Raw genomic sequence first — 19,229 nt, 5'->3', positions numbered from 1 at the left:
AGAACCAGTAAGTTGGTGTGATGAGAAGAAATTAGGACTAAGAAAAACTGTTTAGGACTGGTAACCCAAATACGGACAGGCACTATGGTTTATCTGGGAAATGGACAGTGTCACCTATTCTGGTATTAATTCTTTAATACATAGCCCAGGGATGCCTGAGAGGCTCAGTCAGTTAAGTGCCTGCCTTCAGCTCAGGTCATGATCCCAGGTTCCTGGGATAGAATCCCACATCGGGCTCCCTGCTCAGTGGGGAGCCTTCTTCTCCCTCTGCCTGCTTGTGCTCTCTCTCTCTGACAAATAAATAAAATTATTAGAAAGAAAGAAGGAAGGAAGGAAAGAAAGAAAGAGAAAAAGAAAGAAAGAAAGAAAGAAAGAAAGAAAGAAAGAAAGAAAGAAAGAAAGAAAGAAAGAAAAGAAAGAAAGAAAAAGAAAGGCTGGAGTTAAAAGCAAATGTAAAAATAAAGAAATAAATAAAACATAGCCCAACACACTCATGTAAAAAAATGAGGAAAGAGAACCTTCCCATGTCAACTGAAGAAGTTATGGAAATATTCCACTCCTCATACTAAGGCCCCATATTAAGACTTAATACCTAACTGCAGTTTCATTCTCCACTCCCCCCCCCCCCCACTTATGTAACCTTTAACCAATCACCAGAATTTCTTGGTCAACACCTGGAGGTAATCCCCAGATAGACCCCTTACCCTTTACCTGAGCGACATTGCCTAAAGCAACGCAATCCTTGCTAATAAATTCCTATTTTTATGCCCTCTCTCTGCCTTTATTAAAAACAAAAACAAAAAAAACTTTCCTTTTCCGCAGCTCAGCTGAGCTCCTTTCTACTTGCTAGATGGGTGCTGCCCCATTCATGAACCCTTCAATAAAGCCAATTTGATCTTTCAAATTACTAAGCTGAATTTTTGTTGTTTAACAGTGACTGGCACAGGCTTAGGCCAAAAATGAGTAGCAGAGCTGGGACTTAAACCCAGGTCATCTATTCCACAGCCCCTGCTCATAAGTGCTGTGCAGTATGGTTCCATACATCTTCACTAACGAAGAGGAAGAGCATCACTTCTCTTGGACTCGCGGTTATTGGAGGCAGAAAGCACCACCTATTCCAACACCGTTCTCATAAGCCCGGGAAAGAGCCACTCACAGAGGGGGCTCTCCCCTGTGGGATGCGACTAGCCCAGAAGGCCAGAGCCCAGCGAGCCCCGCTGCCGGAGTTCCCGAACCCGCAGGTGCTTCCGGGTGCCGGGAAGGAGGAGGGAGCAGGGAGGAGCGCTCGCCCGAGCCCCGTCCCGCCTCCACCCCGCGCGCAGCGGAGCCCCCGGTCTCAGGTTCTCGGCGGTGTGCCGCAACGATGGGGACGGCAGCAGGCGGTAATGCGTACTTCCAGAGGGGCAGTCTGTTCTGGTTCACCCTCATCACCCTCTCCTTTGGGTATTACACGGTAAGGGCAGCGGCAGCGGAGTGCAGCCCCGCGAGGAGAGCGAGCACCCCGCCCCGCCCCCCAGCGCAGGACGCGGGTCAGCCGGCCGGAGGGATCGCGCAGGCGCAGTCCGGCTTTGCGCGCCCGGAGCCCACGCGGAGGGGAGCAGGCCCCGGAAGCAGACGCAGGCGCACTTGTCTGCCTGCGCCTTTCGCCTCTGCCCACGGTGTCGAGAAACCAGTTACCCAGGCTTTCTCGGTATGGGGGCGGGGGCGGGTACGGCTCCCCATCCCAAGACTCAGTGTGTAGATCTTTCAAGATGGTGGTGACGAAGTCCGAGGCCGGCAGGGCTGCTTCCGCCTACTTCCGTCCGGCCAGATGTTTGCCTTCGCTGGTCACCATCCTGGCACTGGGCTATTTCGCGGTGAGGCGTGGGGCGAGGCGGGGCATCTCTCTTGGCCGCCGGGTCCTCGTAGGGCGAGAGGCGCCCTGGTAGCGAGGTCTTATTATTTAAATTGGAATATTATGGAGCTGGCAAGTGCTGCCCCTTCCGTTCCTTTTGGTTTTGGAGGGTGCAGTGATATTTTATGCTTTATTTAAATCTTAGATGCATAAGACATAATGGGAGAGGTAGTACTGCTCTTGGCTGAGATATGAATGGTACAATAAGTTTTGGACCTGTTGGCACTTAATTCTCAGAAAAACCTAAGCTGGCAGAGATTACAACATAGAGACTAAGGGAAAGTTGATCAGATTACAAAAACCTAATGTGATTAAGTAGTTGCTATTAGCACTTCACAAACTTGATGTACTTACTTTCCAGCTCTGTGAAGTGGATCATTCCCAGTTTTAGATGTAGGAAAGTGAAAGAAGGAAAAAGGATTCTAAATTAAGTGGGGGGTTTGGCTCAAGCCATAGCTTCTGCAGTAAAGAAGCTAGCCAGGGCACAGAAACTTAAAGTTTATTAATAATCTGTATAAAATAATGTTTTTGGTGGAATTCACTAAGAATAGAAGTCATCCCGTTTGGGCACTGAGTCTGATAACCACATAGCTTCCTCCACATAGATCTCCCACTGGAATAGCTTTTAGAAAACAGAAGTGGAGGGGCGCCTGGGTGGCTCACTCGTTAAGTGGCTGCCTTCAGCTCAGGTCATGATCCCAGGGTCCTCAAGCCTGCTTCTCCCTCTCCCACTTCCCCTGCTTGTGTTCCCTCTCTCGCTGTGTCTCTGTGTCAAATAAATAAATAAAATCTTTTTTTAAAAAAAGAAAAGAAAACAGAAGTGGAGAATGGAAGCCCAGATGACTTAGTTCAGAGATTCTGTGGTCTCTGGTTTTTCTTGTAGAATCGGGATTGTTTCATAGTCTCTCTCAAAAATAAACATTTGCTGATTTAAGTGACTCAATAGGTATTCTGTGCCTCTGGTTCTCTTGCAGTGGGTTGTCTTCTGGCCTCAGAGTATCCCTTATCAGAGCCTCGGGCCTCTGGGCCTCTTCACTCAGTACTTGGTGGACCATCATCATACCCTCCTGCACAATGGGTAAGCAGGGCTCTGGAAACGGGATGTGGACCCTGCAGCTCAGTTCCACTGTAGATCTGGAAGGCCTGCACTTACTTGCCTTTAGATACCTTAGAGTGTTGCTGGTTCACATTAAGGTATTGAGGTTTCTGTGTTAGATTTCCTCAGCAGATAACCATCACCTTAAACTAGGCTGACTTTTGTTTTAGGTATTGGCTTGCCTGGCTGATTCACTTGGGAGAGTCCTTGTACGCCATGGTTTTGTGCAAGTAAGTGTGTTTAATAGTGCTTTAGCGTTTTTCTCTTGGTATCTAATATAAGTTGAGAGTAGCCCCATTTAAATAATTCATGGGTTTGTAGGCTGAGAACATTCTCAGGGTAGAGTTGAATCTCCACACCTAATACTGAGCCCAGCTCCGAAGGAGTACTCGGTAACTATTTAATTAATGGATTCATTTCGTTTGTGTTAGTTAGTTAATTATTTAACTACTTGATTTAGATGATTTTTCTCATTAAAAAAAAAATTCTCTGTATGGCTCCACCTATAGCAAAAGATTTGGGGGTTGCCATGTATTTTGAAAAAGAGCCAATTTATTGACGTAAGCCGATGATTCTCTTTTTTTTTTAAAGATTTTATTTATTTATTTGAGAGAGAGAGAATGAGAGAGAGCGAGCACATGAGAGGGGGGAGGGTCAGAGGGAGAAGCAGACTCCCTGCCGAGCAGGGAGCCCGATGCGGGACTCGATCCCGGGACTCCAGGATCATGACCTGAGCCGAAGGCAGTCGCTTAACCAACTGAGCCACCCAGGTGCCCCAAGCCGATGATTCTCAATCCCAGTTTCACAACTGAATCACCCAAGGAGCTTTTTGAAATATACATGTCTGGTGTCCAGACCCAGAGATCCTGATTCAGTAGGCCTGGCCTCTGAAATGGGAATCTGTTCTTTTTTTCAAGCTCCACAAACAATTCAGGGATGCATTGCAAGTTAGAAAACCTCTCAGTTCGACCCTACTCAGCAGGTGCCAGTGTAAGTTAATACTGTGTGAGGGCCCTAGGAAAGACTCTCCTGACATTAGAACTTCACGTAAGCACGTGCAGACAGTATGGTGTCATGAAGAGGTGCTTACAGTCATGCCAGATTACTTCGCAGTTAACTTCTGGTCAAGATGAACTATCACCTCTATTACTATTGTATTACTTCTAAAAGGGAGAAATAAGATCCCTTATAACAACCATGTTTTAAAATAAAAGTAATATTTATTGAGCGTACACTATGCCAGGTACTTGCTAAGTGCTTTAAAGAGATGATGTTACTCTGTCTATCTTCTGGTTTAGGAAACAAGCTGGCCTTTCTAGGAGAGGAGCGGAAAGCAGCTCTGTTCTCTCTCAACCCCTTTCCAGGTCTTCTTACCCTGTGGGTTGTGGTCTGCCTCCCACCGTAGCCCCGAATGAAATCCAAAGCACTTCCCTAGGTTTCCCAGTCACTATCTGATACCCTCCAGTCTAGTCCAGTCTGTTTATTAAAAGCATAGACTGGTCCCTAAGTCCCTCACGCAGCTGGGGCTCAGCAGCCTGCTGTGGGGAAGAGAGAACCGTTGGTGGCTTCTCTCTCAGGCTACCTCCTTTTCCTATTTGCTAGCAACAGCTGCTTATGGCCTGTTGAGGGGACAGCAGTTAGGGGACACAGGGCACAGTCTGCCGTGTGGTCGGGCAGCTGGCAGCTATGGATGTCGCATACCCGGTGTTTGCTTTTTTCCTCCAGCGGGCCCTGGTGGAGTTTTGAGAAGCCAGCCATCATTAGGGATCCCCCTTCTGTAGTCCCTTTGATGGTTCCTTCAGATGCTTCCTCCAGCCTGCCCCTGGCCGATTCCTCTTCCTTTTTCTTTCTTTCTTTTTTTTTATTTTAAGAGTTTCTTTATTTGACAGAGAGAGCAAGAGAGCACGAGCAGGGGAAGCGGCAGAGGGAGAGGGAGAAGCAGGCTCCCCGCTGAGCAGGGAGCCCGATGCGGGGCTCGATCCCAGGACCCTGGGATCATGACCTGAGCCAAAGGCAGACACTTAACCGACTGAGCCACCCAGGTGCCCCTGGAGGGAATTTTTCTTTTACTGAGATCTCTTCTATCCTTCAGTTAGGGCCTCTGGGACAGGGTCCCTTTTAAGCCCACTGTGCCGGTGGCCTTCCAGCAGATCGGATGGCTCACAGTAGCAGCTTCCTCATCCCTCCAGTGGGATAAATCCACAAGTACATGCAGTTCTCACTGCAGCTATGTATCTTTGATCTCCCATTAGGTAAACTATACCTGAGTCTTTAAACTTTAGAATCAGATATTAATCTTTTCCCCCAAATTCCAGGGGACTTAGGTCAAGCTCTCCAGGTGGTTTTGTTGATGCTGTTCTTTGAACTTGACTTACAACAGGAAATGCCCCAGCACTAGTACCTTTGCAATGGTCCCTCAGCCTCACAGTGAAATCTTAGCTTCGAGGTGTGTGGTCTAACCCCTCGGACACCGTTATTTGACACCCGTTCTCTTGTGGCATTTGGAGCCTCTAAATAAAACCAAAGGACTCGAATTTAACATCTTGCTGTCCAGGTCTTTGAAGGGTGGAGGGAGGGGCGCCTGGGTGGCTCAGTTGGTTAAGCGTCTGCCTTCAGCTCAGGTCATGATGCCAGGGTCCTGGGATTGAGCCCCACATCGGGCTCCCTGCTCAGTGGGGAGTCTGCTTCTCCCTCTCCCCGCTGCTCATGCTCTCTCACTATCTCTCTCTCTCAAATACATAAATTTTTTAAAAAAGGGGAAGGGAGAGCTTAGGTTACTATTACTGTGCTTTTGAAATCATTTCTTTATGGTCTGGCATGTTGTAGTATATCACTTGTCCCTCTACATCAGAACAAATACCCCTTTTGAATTATGAATGAATGAATACATTTAGGTGAATGTACATTTGTAGCCTCCCAAATCACACTATCCAGCAATAAAAAGGAATTGGTGAATTCCTTTTAACCAGAGATTAGATTGGACTATATGTTTGACGTCATAGCCACCATAGTATATGTACATATAGATGTAAACTCTTCTATAAATTTTTCCATTGTCACATATGCCTATTTTTCCATGTCTGTACCTATGAATTTACCTCATTCATTTTATTGGTGCATAGTATTCTATTATGTGCATGTGCCTTAGTGTATTTCACAAATCCCCCCTCTGATAGACTTTTAAGTCTCTCACTTTTATTATTATAAGTAATACTGCATGAACATGAATTTCTCACACATTTTGGCCCTTCCGTTGTTGCTGAAAAAGGAAAAGCTTTCAACATTTTGCCTAAAGTTTTTTCTAGGTCATGTAGACCTCCTTTATCAGAATAAGGAAGTTCTATCCTATTTCTGAGTTTGCTGAGAACTTGTGTTCAGAATTGATGCTGTAATTTTTCAAATGCTTCTGCATTTATCAAGATGATCGTATGATTTTTCTCCTTTAATCTGTTAGTGTGGAAAATTATATCATTTTTACATACACTGTTTCTAAATTTTGTTTTAAATTAGAAGTCATCCACATGAGACTTCTTTATATACTGATGAGACTAGCAAGCCATTCACTTCAATTGGGTCATTTTCTTTTGAGCTTTGTTTTAAGCAGTTTAGTTTGAATGACTGCAACAAGTGTTTATTATTACTATGTGCCAGGCCTTTTACTAAATACTTTGTGTATGTTATTTCATAAATCATCTCAAAACTTGCTGAGATAAATACTGATATCCCTATTCTTTTTTTTAGATTTTTATTTATTTATTAGAGAGAGAGCACAAAGGGGAGGCAAGGAGGGGGAGGAGCAGACTCCTGGCTGAACAGGGAGCCCGAGGAGGGGCTCAATCCCAGGACTCTGGGATCATGACCTGAGCTGAAGGCAGACACTTAACTGACTGAGCCACCCAGGTGCCCTGATATTCCTGTTTTTCAGAGGAGGAAACAGATTCTGAGAGAGAATGAGTGACTTGCCCAGCGTCACAGCTAGTTGTTGGCAAGCTGGGATTTACATTTGTTCTACCTTCAAAACACTTCCTCTAAAGCCATCCTGGTGCTGGAGCTTTTTAACCCTATCTGCTCTTCAAAGCCTCATGAGAAATGGTTTTATAATACCGTGCCCTGGGCAGTAGCCACACTGCATCTGAGGGAAGAGTGTACCGTCCTAAATGCATACACAAAAAAATGAAAATAAACCATGTGAATTAAGAAGCTGGAGGAAAATAGCAGAATAAACCTAATGAAAGTAGAAGGAATACAGTTTTTTTTAATGGAAGACAGTAACTCTTATGAAACCATAACATTAAAATTCTGGTGGCTGAGTTTTTCTTTTTGTTTTTTTAGGTCTAAAGGCATCACGGATGGTCGGGCTCAACTACTCTGGTTCCTACAAACTTATCTCTTTGGGATAGCATCTCTCTCCATCTTGATAGCTTACAGACCAAAACGCCAAAAACAAACTTAAGGAAGATATCCAAAAGCTTTCTTTACATTTTTGACATTCAACTTCACTGTTTTGGGGGTGGGGGAGATGCGGGGGGATGCTGAGTTTACTTGATCTTTCTACTTGCCAGAAATTTAAGACCCTCTAGTTATTCATTATTCTTTCATACGCTCTGGTTGAGCTTGACTAGATGATAGGAAAGGATTTAAGCTTCCCAGTTCTGCAGACTAACCTGTTTGGCCGAGGGCTTCCAAGCTACCTGCTTGAGGTCCTTGGCCATGTTGGTGCTCCTTGTAGCATCTGGTTTAAGCTGTGTACTAAAGCTGCTTGTTGGTATAACTTTGCTCCCACCTTCTGACTAAGGCACCTTACCCTTACCACCCCATCTTAGCTCTCCTTTCCCCCAATTTTTTCCACCTTTCTGAACCAAGACAGAGTGACATTTCCCCAACACGTCAATTCCACATACACTAGGCACCTGGGAAGCAGGATCGTATCCTCTCCAACTTCCATTTCTCACACACCAAGAAAGATAAGATAAGCAAGTGCCTGGAATGGGCCAGGCCGAGCAGTAACCTAGAGGCACAGAGGACACGCTGAGTACCTAGAGGAGAGGATCGGGAATGCCTTCCCTGATGGAGCCAGCCAGAAGCCATCCTGCCCTCCACCAGCCCCAGGGACACAGCACTGTGGTGTGCAGGGGTCTGATGGCCACTACAGATGGCTCCTTCCGGTCAGGACCACAGCTTAGCTTGATTTTTTTTCCAGCACCTGTGCCATGGCCTTGCTCACAGGTGTCCGTCAGTGTTTTCTGAACCACAGACCGACACTGAATCAGCTTGCCGTTTGTTCAGCAGCATTCCAGCTGGTATCTGAAAACTGCAGAACCCACTCAGTGTAGTCTCTTCTCAAAGAAAAGCACAGAAGTGCCCTTGACTGGTGGTACCCCCTTTCTGTGGGTCCCCTGGTAGGAAACCTGTGTCTTTTTCACACTCACCTATTCTTAGTCATTTTCTCCAGACTGTGTAACATCTCCTTCCAGCTCCAGCTTACTTAAACACAGACGTTCCTGAGCTAGAGATTCTAACTGGAAGCTAGTGACTACCTCTCCCATTCACCTGACTAGACCTTTTTACTAGTGACTGGTCAGGGCAGGAGGGTCACTGACTCTGTCCCCTGACCTTGGCAGAATGACTGTCACCTAGGAGCCATTAGGGTTCCTTTCTTGGAGGACCACCTAGGCAGTCCCTAGTTCTCTAGGGACTAGACCTTATTTTCCTTCTATGATGCAGTAGGGCACGTTCTCTATCTTAAGCAAACATTTATGAGAGACAGCCCCTTCGCCCCAAAAAGAGACCGCAAGTAAAAGTACAACCCTGAAAGATTATGGGCTATGAATTGTTTCTGGTGGAGATGACTTTCTACAACTATATCTCAGTTTTTCCTGTTTCTCTTGTCATGAAGGGGTTGCCTTTTAGTAGAGAAAAAAATTTTTAATCATCGAGTTAAACATCATGGAAATCCAGATTTTTTAAAAGCATGGTCCTCTCGAAAGAGAAATAGTAATGACAGTAATATTAACAGTGACGGCAACAATATGGCAGATTATTGAATGAAATGAATTAACTTGAATAAATGCTGTGAATTGTCTTCTCTATTCAAATGCTTTTTGTTATGTCCATTTTGTTATATTGTCACACATTTGATTCTACTTTTTTCCAAGTAGATTCTATTATAGAACTGTTTGAACAGTTCAAATATCAAGGCTTTTGGGGCACCTGGGTGGCTCAGTGGTTAAGCGTCTGCCTTTGGCTCAGGTCATGATCCCAGGATCCTGGGATCGAGCCCCGCATCGGGCTCCCTGCTCAGCGGGAAGCCTGCTTCGCTTCTCCCTCTCCCACTCCCCCTGCTTGTGTTCCCTCTCTCACTGTGTCTCTCTCTGTCAAATAAATAAAATCTTTAAAAATATATATATATGTCGGGCGCCTGGGTGGCTCAGTCGTTAAGCGTCTGCCTTCTGCTCAGGTCGTGATCCCAGGGTCCTGGGATCGAGTCCCACGTTGGGCTCCCTGCTCAGCGGGAAGCCTGCTTCTCCCTCTCCCACTCCCCCTGCTTGTGTTCCTGCTCTCGCTGTCTCTCTCTCTGTCGAATAAATAAATAAAATCTTAAAAAAAAAATATATATATATATATATCAAGGCTTTTTTCATTGATAATGTAGAATGCCCTAATTGTAGGGCATATTGCCCCTCGTTATGCTTATAGAGCTGCCCAGAGCCCACCTCACTCCACGCACACTGAGTCATGGGTGGACATGAGTGTCTCCTTTCATTGTAGGATTTGTCCTCCTTTTGTTTATATTTCATTCAGCATCTTATACAGTCAATGCAGCAAGTGAGAGGAGTATTTTTACTTTTTAAATGCCAAAAGTATAAAATCCTATCATGACTTACAGCAAATGGTGAGGGTCATTTTATAGCCCCATAAACTGCATCCCATCAAGGTGAAGTAACCCCACATCACACAGAGGCCAGACTCCAACTGGATCTTGTGTTTCTCCCATCCTCCGCAGCCTAGGAGCGTAGAAGTTAAGTCTGTGAAGCAAAAAAGAACAGAAAAATGGAGACATCGTCTTCGTGCTGAAGCTGTAATGGTGACGTGGGAGAAACATCTTCGTTGAGTTCAGATGAGAAAAAGCCAGAAGCCTCTCGACGGAAGCAACCGTGGAAGGCAGACAAACTATAAACTGTTTTCTTACCTCCTGCCCCTACCCTGAAGATGTCAGGAGCACGTATAGTTTGGAAGAACAAAAAAGGACTCCTGGAAAAACCCACAACTAATGACCTCAGCATTTCAACAGTAACGGGCCAGTGTGCAGTGTTTCCTCGTAAACATCCCGCTTGGTCAGGACCCCATGCAATCCACATCTAAACATGTTTTTTAAGCCATGGTTTTAAAACAAGGCTTGGGCTTAAGAGGTCATGTTCCAGATGTGTAAAGAGGTTCTTGAGCAAAACAACTTGTTTTGAGAGCCCTACGTATTTACACGGAGGGTCTGAAAACAAAAAAGTTGGAGAACCTGCCGTTGAGATTAGAGAACACAGTGCAGTCACATTTTTATCTTTGCCTGGGCCCTTCCTGGAGCCTTGTTAATCAAAGCTCTTCGGTTCGCATAAATATCATTTATCCCATTACTTGATTGGCACAGGCAAAAAGATGCTAGTAGGGCAGCTGAGTAATATATTTGTAAAGGTGTGAGACCTCTTGCTGCAAGACTGCTTATCCACATCAAATTGGGAATTAACTGTTCTCTCTTTATCAGTGTTGGACAGTGAGAGACTGTAATTATTTCACATTTCTCAATGAAGAAGAGATCTATTCTGATTCCACAGTGGTTACTTGAAAATCGTATTCAAAATACTGTATATGTAATTTCTTCTTTTTAAATTTATTTGTTAGAGAGCAAGAATGCACAAGCAAGGGTAAGCGGCAGGGAGAGGGAGAAGCAGGCTCCCGGCTGAGCAAGGAGCCTGATGGGGGATCCCAGGACCCTGGGATCATGACCTGAGCCGAAGGCAGACGTGTAAGTGACCGAGCCACCCAGCTGTTGTCTCCCATATTTGTAATTTCTATAAACATTTTAAGATGGCTCCTAAACTTTTTTAATAGGGTTGAGTATATCAATTGTCTCATTTTTGTTTGCAGTGAATCACGAAGGTGGATTAGGGAAAATGTCTTTGGCACCCTGATACTGTTCAGGGAAATGTTTATGACAGCGTCAGGTGGGAGAGTCTGCGTCATATGTATGAATGGAGGTCTCGATCCTTGGATTCCCCATGAAAAGATTTATGTAGGGCCCCGTGCTCCAATAAAGACAGCCAGCAGGAAAGGAGCAAGCACCGAGCAGTTTATTAGTGGGAGAGGAGACAGGTTCCTCGGAGTGGTTGTTTAGGAATTGGATATTATTGGGTCTTTCTGGGCTGGGAAGAGCTGTGAAGTACAGTGGGGTGGTCTCTAAAGGAGGCTGCCTCCAAACTTTTGCAAAACTCCTCCCACAGGTTGGGAGGGGAAGTTTTTGACCCTGCAAGCTTGGTCCCAGAATGGTCAGGGCAGCCTTTCTCCATGGATGGGGCTGTACCTGCAATGCAAATGAATTATAATAAGTCTAGGGGTTACCCTGGGGCAGAGATGGAAGAGGAGAGCGCATGTTCTGCACGTGTGGCTCTTGATCTATCAGGCCCAAGGTCTTGGAAGCCACAGGTCGGGATGGTTGAGCTCCCAGGCTTACAATGTGTAGCATTTTTTAAATCACCGTCCCTGCCTCCGGCTCTAGTCTCTATCATTCCCCTTCAAGGATTGGGATTCTGCTTCAGGGCGTTTTTTCCACTGCTCAGATCTAGCTTCTATCTAACAAAAGAACTTTCACTTTTTCTTTGTACCAAGCTGTTGCATGAGATGTTCCTAGTAAACAGAAATTCGTTAATAAAAATTGCCACTAAAATTGAAATCTTGACGTTACTATAGATGAGAGTATTGGCATCTATAATATAGAGAAGCATTCCCTAAACCTCAGGCGTGTAGGGACCACCCCCACAGCACTAGTCATGTCTACACTACACATAATTCGCTTTAAAAAATCTTCCTAGGCAGGAATAACTATGAAACGCCCCGCTTGGTTTGTTCATTATACTTTTTCTCTGATACATACGAGAATAACGCACAATCATTACCTAAATCACCATGCACATCAATGATACAGTCAGCAAACTAGTAACAATTTAAAAGTATTACACTACTTGATGAGACTGAAGTGTGGCATTTAACCTGGCTCTAGCCACAACATTTTAGGCAAGTTTGTCACCTTTGTGGATCTCAGTTTCATGATTAACAAAGAGTAAGAATAATTTTACACTGTGGCTGGTATGACAATAGTATGGTAAATTTAAATGAAATAATCTAGATAAAGCAATTGTAAAACTATAACATACTAAATAATAGTTTTACTGGAAGGTTGCTAATCGCCAGTGATGCATCCTGTGCTGCTCAAACTTGACCATGCGGATGGATCACGTGCAATCACGTGCAGTCACATGCAATCTCACAGAAACGCAGGGAGGTTCTGTGTGTGTGGGCGGTGTGGGCTGGGAGCAGGAGGATAAGTTAACTGGTCATGACATTAAGTTGAAATAGTTGCCTTTTTAAGGGGAAATATACTGATAAGTTTAGGAAAATAATTGGGATAAATAAACATGAACTGAGGAATTAGGTGCAAGTGCCATACGGACAAAAATAGGGTATATAATTGCTTTTATTTGAACATTTTTAAGCCTTCAGAAAAGTTACATGAGTACAGAGAACATCCACGCGCCCTTCACCTCCCAGGTTCACCAGTTAGTGACATTTTGCCATATTTGCTTTATCCCTCTCTTTTTCTCCCTCTGCATATAATTGTTTCTTTTTCTCCCCTGGGTCATTTGAGAGCATTTGCAGACACCACGGCACTTCACCTTCAGCTGCATCTCCTAAGAACACAAGCGTTGTGTTACATAATTGTTACACCCGGGAAATTGAACATTATCCTCTACACAGGACAGATGCAAATCTCCCCTACTGTGCTGATGATGTCATTCAGAGCCTCTGGGACAGTGGGGGTGGGAGAGTCCTGGATCCCATCCAGAATCACACAAAGTATTTAGTTGTCAGGTTTCCTTAGGCTCTTTCATCTAGAAGCATTCCTCAGCCTTTTGTTTTTGTTTTTGTTTAGCCTTTAACGACTGACATTTTTGAGGCACCCAGGCCAGCCATGTTGCAGAATGGCCCCCAATTTTGTCTGCCTCCTCGTGATCAGACTGAACTTAAAGGCTCCAGGAGGAGCACAGCCAGGTCCTTTTCAGTGCATCAGTTCAGAGACATGCGGGGATGTTGGTCCCATTATCTATGATCCTAAATTTCATTACTTGGTTAAGTTGGTTTTCTCCATTTTAAAGACCTCTTCCTTTCCTTTGAATTACTACGGGGTGTGCGGGCTGATACTTCTATACCACAGGGCCACGTGTTCCCCATGGTTGAAGTATCCACTGATGATTCTCACCTCAACCAATTTTTACCATGATGCTTATAAACTGGTGATTTTCCTATTTCTGTCATTTCTTTTACATTGATTAGTGGGCATTCTGCAAAGAAGAGATTTCCTTCCTCCCTGCTCCACCTACTTTCATTTATTTGTTCATTTACTATTGGAGGTATCACTATGAACTTACGGATTCTTTTTAATTTTATATATTATAAACCATTTCTATCATTATTTATTTTGATGTTCCAAGTTGGCCCTTCAAGGTGGTTCCTGTGTCCTTTTGAAATGCCCTTATCTGTTTTTGAGTCTTTTCTTTTCTTTTTTTTTTAAGATTTATTTATTTATTTATTTGAGAGAGAATGAGAGACAGAGAGCATGAGAGGGAGGAGGGTCAGAGGGAGAAGCAGACTCCCCGCTGAGCAGGGAGCCCGATGCGGGACTCGATCCCGGGACTCCAGGATCATGACCTGAGCCGAAGGCAGTCGCTTAACCAACTGAGCCACCCAGGCGCCCTGTTTTTGAGTCTTTTCAACAAACTGATTTTCCTACCCTAGCCCTAGAATCAGCCATTTCTCCAAGCTGTTTGGCTTCCTAATTTAATTGAAGAAAGGTATTTAGAAACTAAGATCTGGTGTGTTCCTTGCTGTCAAGGGTGTCTTTGCGGTAGTATCATTCAGAGGACAGACTTAAGAATATAGGTTTTTGTTTTGTTTTGTTTTTTAATCAGGAGTGTATGCTGATGCTTGTCCCTGCAATTCTACCCCTCGGGGCCCTGCCTGTCCCTGTGCCACCTCCGCCCACAGTGAGAGCCTTGGTTTGCACATCAGGGTATTTTCTCCATCACTCAGTCCTACAACACACACAAAATAGTTTCAGAAGAGTTCAGTTCATCAGCCAATATTACTACAAACTTTTTTTTTTTTTTTTTAGATTTTATTTATTTCAAAGAGACAGAGCACAAGCGGGGGCCGGGGGGCAGAGGGAGAGGGAGAAGCCGACTCCCTGCTGAGCAGGGAGCCTGATGCGGGACTTGATCCCAGGACCCCGGGATCATGACCTGAGCTGAAGGCAGATGCCTAACCGACTGAGCCACCCAGGCACCCCAACAACAAACTGTTTTTGCACTCATTTGATCCTTTCAATCATTATGACATATGTTATGGAGTTATATTTATTGTCTCCTTGTGAATATGCTATTAATTGGTTTGGTATTCAGTTAGGTTTTGGGCTCATTTGCTAATTTGTATTCAATTTCAGGGCTTTCTTTTTCCCTAGGCTTGTTAATTTTATCTTACATCCTTTAATATATAAGATATTGACAAAGTTCAAAAGGCAAAACTATATAAAAAGGTGTATTTGGAGAGGTCTTATTCTGTTCTCCATCCCTACCCTCTCCCTACAGGTAACATGAGGGGGAAAAGTTAAACATGAAATCTCCTGCCAAACCAGAACATCCTATCCACAAATGTAGAAAAGAAAGAAAACCATTTTATTATTGAATAAGCTCTAAACCAGACTATGGTGTGCATCTGAGCATGAGATTGCAAAGACAGAAAGAAATCTCACCCTTCTTTTTTTTTTTATTTTTAAAGATCTTATTTATTTGACAGAGACAGTGAGAGAGGGAACACAAGCAGGGGCAGAGGGAGAGGGAGAAGCAGGCTTCCTGCAGAGCAGGGAGCCCGATGAGGGGCTCGATGCCAGGACCCTGGGACCATGACCTGAGCCGAAGGCAGACACTTAACGACTGAGCTACCCAGGCGCCCCAGAAATCTCACGTTTCTATGCAGCCAAGCAGATAACACCCCCCATTCCACACACATTCTCAAGACAAACCACAATTAGTCCTCGCAAGAGGATCCGACAACTCCCTGTGCTGTATTTCGTTCATAGTTCCCCCCAAACTCACATGGTCATTGGGGTGACCACCCATATTAATTACCTTCATCATAAGGGAGGATAAGACATCTATCTCTATGGATGAGCAGGTAGTCACATCTTGGAACAAGGCTCCTAGGCGAACCCTCCCATGGTGACCAGGGGAAGGGGAGGAGGGGGAAGGGAGCATTGTCCTTGAGGTTTACATTTCAAAGAGATGGCTCCAGCCTTTCTTTTCTTTTCTTTCTTGAAGATTTTATTTATTCATTTTAGGGAGGGAGAGAGAGAGAGAGTGCACTCAAGCTGGGAGGGCCAGAGGGAGAGGGAGAAGCGGGGCTTGATCCCAGGACCCTGGATCAGGACCTGAGCCCAAGGCAGACACAAGCACCCCAAGAGGGAGAAAGAATCTGAAGCAGACTTCGCACTGAGTGCAGAACTGGACGCAGGGCTCGATCTCACAACCAGGAGATCATAACCTGAGCCGAAACCAGGAGTCAGAGGCTTAACTGACTGAGCCACCCAGGAGCCCTGGCTCCAGGCTTTTAGCAAAAACATTGCTGGATGCTACTGTTGTCAAGAGGCTTAGTTAGCTTTTCTTGCACAGCAAAGGAAACAGTCAACAAAACCAAAAGACAACCGACAAAATGGGAGAAGATATTTGCAAATGACATATCAGATAAAGGGCTAGTACCCAAAATCTATAAAGAACTTATCAAACTCAACACCCAACTAACAAATAATCCAAGCAAGAAATGGGCAGAACACATGAACAGACATTTCTCTAAATAAGACATCCAAATGGCCAATAGACACATGAAAAAGTACTCAACATCACTCGGCATCAGGGAAATACCAATCAGAACCACAATGAGATACCACCTCACACTGGTCAGAATGGCTAAAATTAACAAGTCAGGAAACAACAGATGTTGGCAGGGATGCGGAGAAAGGGGAACCCTCCTACACTGTTGGTGGGAATGCAAGCTGGTGCAGCCACTCTGGAAATCAGTATGGAGGTTCCTCAAAAAGTTGAAAATAGAGCTACCCAATGACCCAGCATTTGCACTACTGGGTATTTACCCCAAAGATACAAATGTAGTGATCTGAAAGGGCACGTGCACCCCAATGTTTATAGCAGCAATGTCCACAATAGCCAAAGTATGGAAAGAGCCCAGATGTCCATCGACAGATGAATGGATAAAGAAGATGTGGTATATATACACAAAGGAATACTACTCAGCCACCAAAAAAATGAAATCTTGCTATTTGCAATGATGTGGATGGAACTAGAGGGTATTATGCTAAGCAAAATAAGTCGATCAGAGAAAGTGAATTATACGATCTCACTGAATATGTGGAATTTAAGAAGGCAGAGGATCATAGGGGAAGAGGAAAAAAATGAAATAAGACAAAACCAGAGAGGGAGACAAGCCATAAGAGACTCTTAATCTTAGAAAACAAACTGAGGGGGTGGCTCAGTCATTAAGCGTCTGCCTTCGGCTCAGGTCATGGTCCCAGGGTCCTGGGATCAAGCCCCACATCGGGCTCCCTGCTCAGCGGGAAGCCTGCTTCTCCCTCTGCTTGTGTTCCCTCTCTTGCTATGTCTCTGTCAAATAAATAAATAAAATCTTAAAAAAAGAAAAAAAAGAAAACAAACAGGGCTGCTGGAGGGGCGGTGGGGGGATGGGGTGGCTGGGTGATGGACATTAGGAAGGGTATGTGCTATGGTGAGCGCTGTGAATTGTGTAAGACTGATGAATCACAGACCTGTACCCCTGAAACAAATAATACATTATATGTTAATTAAAAAAAATATATATATATATAAAATTTAAAAACCATGAGACCCTCCCTAAAAAGAAGAGGCTTAGTTAGCTTTTATATAAGGTTTATATGCATATCAAAAGGATAGGGAAAGGATTCATAAATACAGTTTACTCATAAGTACATGGATAAATACAAATATATTATTATGTTATATATTATATATTTATTATTATATTATAAAAATTATATATTCACAAATACACTTTCTTAAGGATACTCTAAGAAAGAAGAAGGAGGAAAAGATCCTCTTTACCTTTTGGCAACAGGGAAAATTCAATCTTATTTTTATTTATTCTTTGATCTACACTTTATTTACCCTTTTATTTATCCTTACCCATAACAGATATCGTTAATTTTGATTTATCCCTCCTGTGTGTAATTTTGCAAATGAAAGCAAATACGTATTCTTATTTTGCCTTTTCCTTAGGTGTCAATTCCTTTAATAGATGCCCACCATGGAGTAGATTTTCCAGACAAAAACGGGCTCTTTCACAAAACACCTGACATAGGATTTGGGGGGCCCATCCCTGGGTAAGTGGTAGATCAAGCTAAGAACCAAATTTTGAAAAACTTTCCATTTTCTAACCCTCTAGAGTCCTCTAAAATCTCAGTGAAATGAAACTGTTCCCCTGATATGACCTCAGAATACCCAAGTTGAATAAATTTACCTTAATTTTCTTGCTACCGGGAAATGAAATCACCCCAAAAAAGACAAGATCTAATAAAGAGAAAGCTCCATTAGAGGGAATCTTGCAGGGGTGCCTGGGTGGCTCAGTCGGCTAAGCGTCTGACTCTTGGTTTCGGCTCAGGTCATGATCTCAGGGTCGTGGATTCGAGCCCCACATAGGGCTCTGCACCGATTGTGGAGTCTGCTTAAAATTCTCTCTCTGTCCCTCCCCTGCCTGAGCTCTCTCGAAAAAGAAAAAGAAGGAAAAAAAAAAAAAAGAGGGAAACTTTCAGGTACTTTACTTTCCAAAGTAAAAACATAGCACCCCCCTGAGAGAACTGATTAATTAGTAAGGCACATTGCAATCCTTTATTGCTGTTGTTTCTGCTGAAGAACGAAAGGCATCACGGTGTAATGGAGTAGGGTCCTTGGCTTTTGAGTGACAGCTCTGTCCACATTGTTACCCAGTACATACTACCAATGTCAACATGCACAAGTTTCATTGTCTCTTTGAGTCTCAGTGTCTACTCCCTTCTTGTTTTATTGCCTTTTATCCCCATGTCCCTTCTGCCCCCATTCCCAGGCAACAATTCCAACACGTTGCTGTGCATGCATTCGTGCTAAATGTACATTGTGGTTTTGTGAGCGAGTGTCTTTAATGTAAATGAATCTATTGTGAGATATTAGGACTTAAAGACCCGATCATGTTGGAATATGTCAATTGCTACTAAACTTTGGCCTCTTGAGAAGGACTTCCAGGACAGTGTGAGTTTAGTAACGTAATCTGATTTTCATTTAATTTCTGACAATTTGCCCACAAGAGCTGAGTTGCTCACATTCCATGTTGCTCCCTTGGAGGGGGAAAGATCTGTCTCCAAAACAGTGTGAGAAGCAGCTGGAGCCTGTCTGTGAACTGGCCAGGTAACAATAGAAAAAGAAAGTTCAGGCTGGCCAACTAGCAGAGCTCAATTTGGATGCCTCCACAAATCTGCCTTAATTTTGCTCCACTTAGAATGGCATTAAACGACACAGGCTATGAGCTGAAATCATGCTTGGCAGACCACTCGTAAGCAGAATGCTGGAAGGGACTGCAGAAATTTTTAGCTGGACACCCCCCTCATCTTACACTAGGAGAAACTGAGTGCCCGGGAAGCAAGGTGACCACCAATGTCATCCAGCCAGTTTGAGGGCAGACCTAGGTCCCTGAATCCTCCATATTTCACCAAGCTGCCTGCTAGCAGTGTTGGATGAAACATCCAAAGTCTTGTTCTCAACAGCATGCCTCACCGCCCAAACATTTTACGCATATTGTCCAAGAATGGTGCATAAAGAGTGAGAATTATTTCCATCACTGTTAGCTGCC

At 44.1% G+C, this 19,229-nt stretch overlaps 1 protein-coding gene across 1 annotated transcript; it reads left to right on the top strand.

Annotated features, from left to right (window-relative positions):
* Positions 1-1,151: 1,151 nt before the first annotated feature.
* TMEM254 (transmembrane protein 254) lies at positions 1,152-9,085 on the top strand. Its single transcript, XM_032423871.1, has 4 exons — positions 1,152-1,453; positions 2,869-2,972; positions 3,161-3,220; positions 7,323-9,085. The coding sequence occupies exons 1-4, from the start codon at positions 1,364-1,366 to the stop codon at positions 7,441-7,443; spliced, it is 375 nt and encodes a 124-aa protein (XP_032279762.1). The 5' UTR covers positions 1,152-1,363; the 3' UTR covers positions 7,444-9,085.
* The last annotated feature ends 10,144 nt before the right edge of the window (positions 9,086-19,229 follow it).

This window comes from Phoca vitulina, unplaced genomic scaffold (assembly GCF_004348235.1).
Source record: "Phoca vitulina isolate PV1807 unplaced genomic scaffold, GSC_HSeal_1.0 scaffold29, whole genome shotgun sequence".
Classification (NCBI taxonomy): domain Eukaryota; kingdom Metazoa; phylum Chordata; class Mammalia; order Carnivora; family Phocidae; genus Phoca; species Phoca vitulina.
Note: the sequence above shows the minus strand (reverse complement) of the source record. Positions and strands in the feature narration are given on the sequence as shown.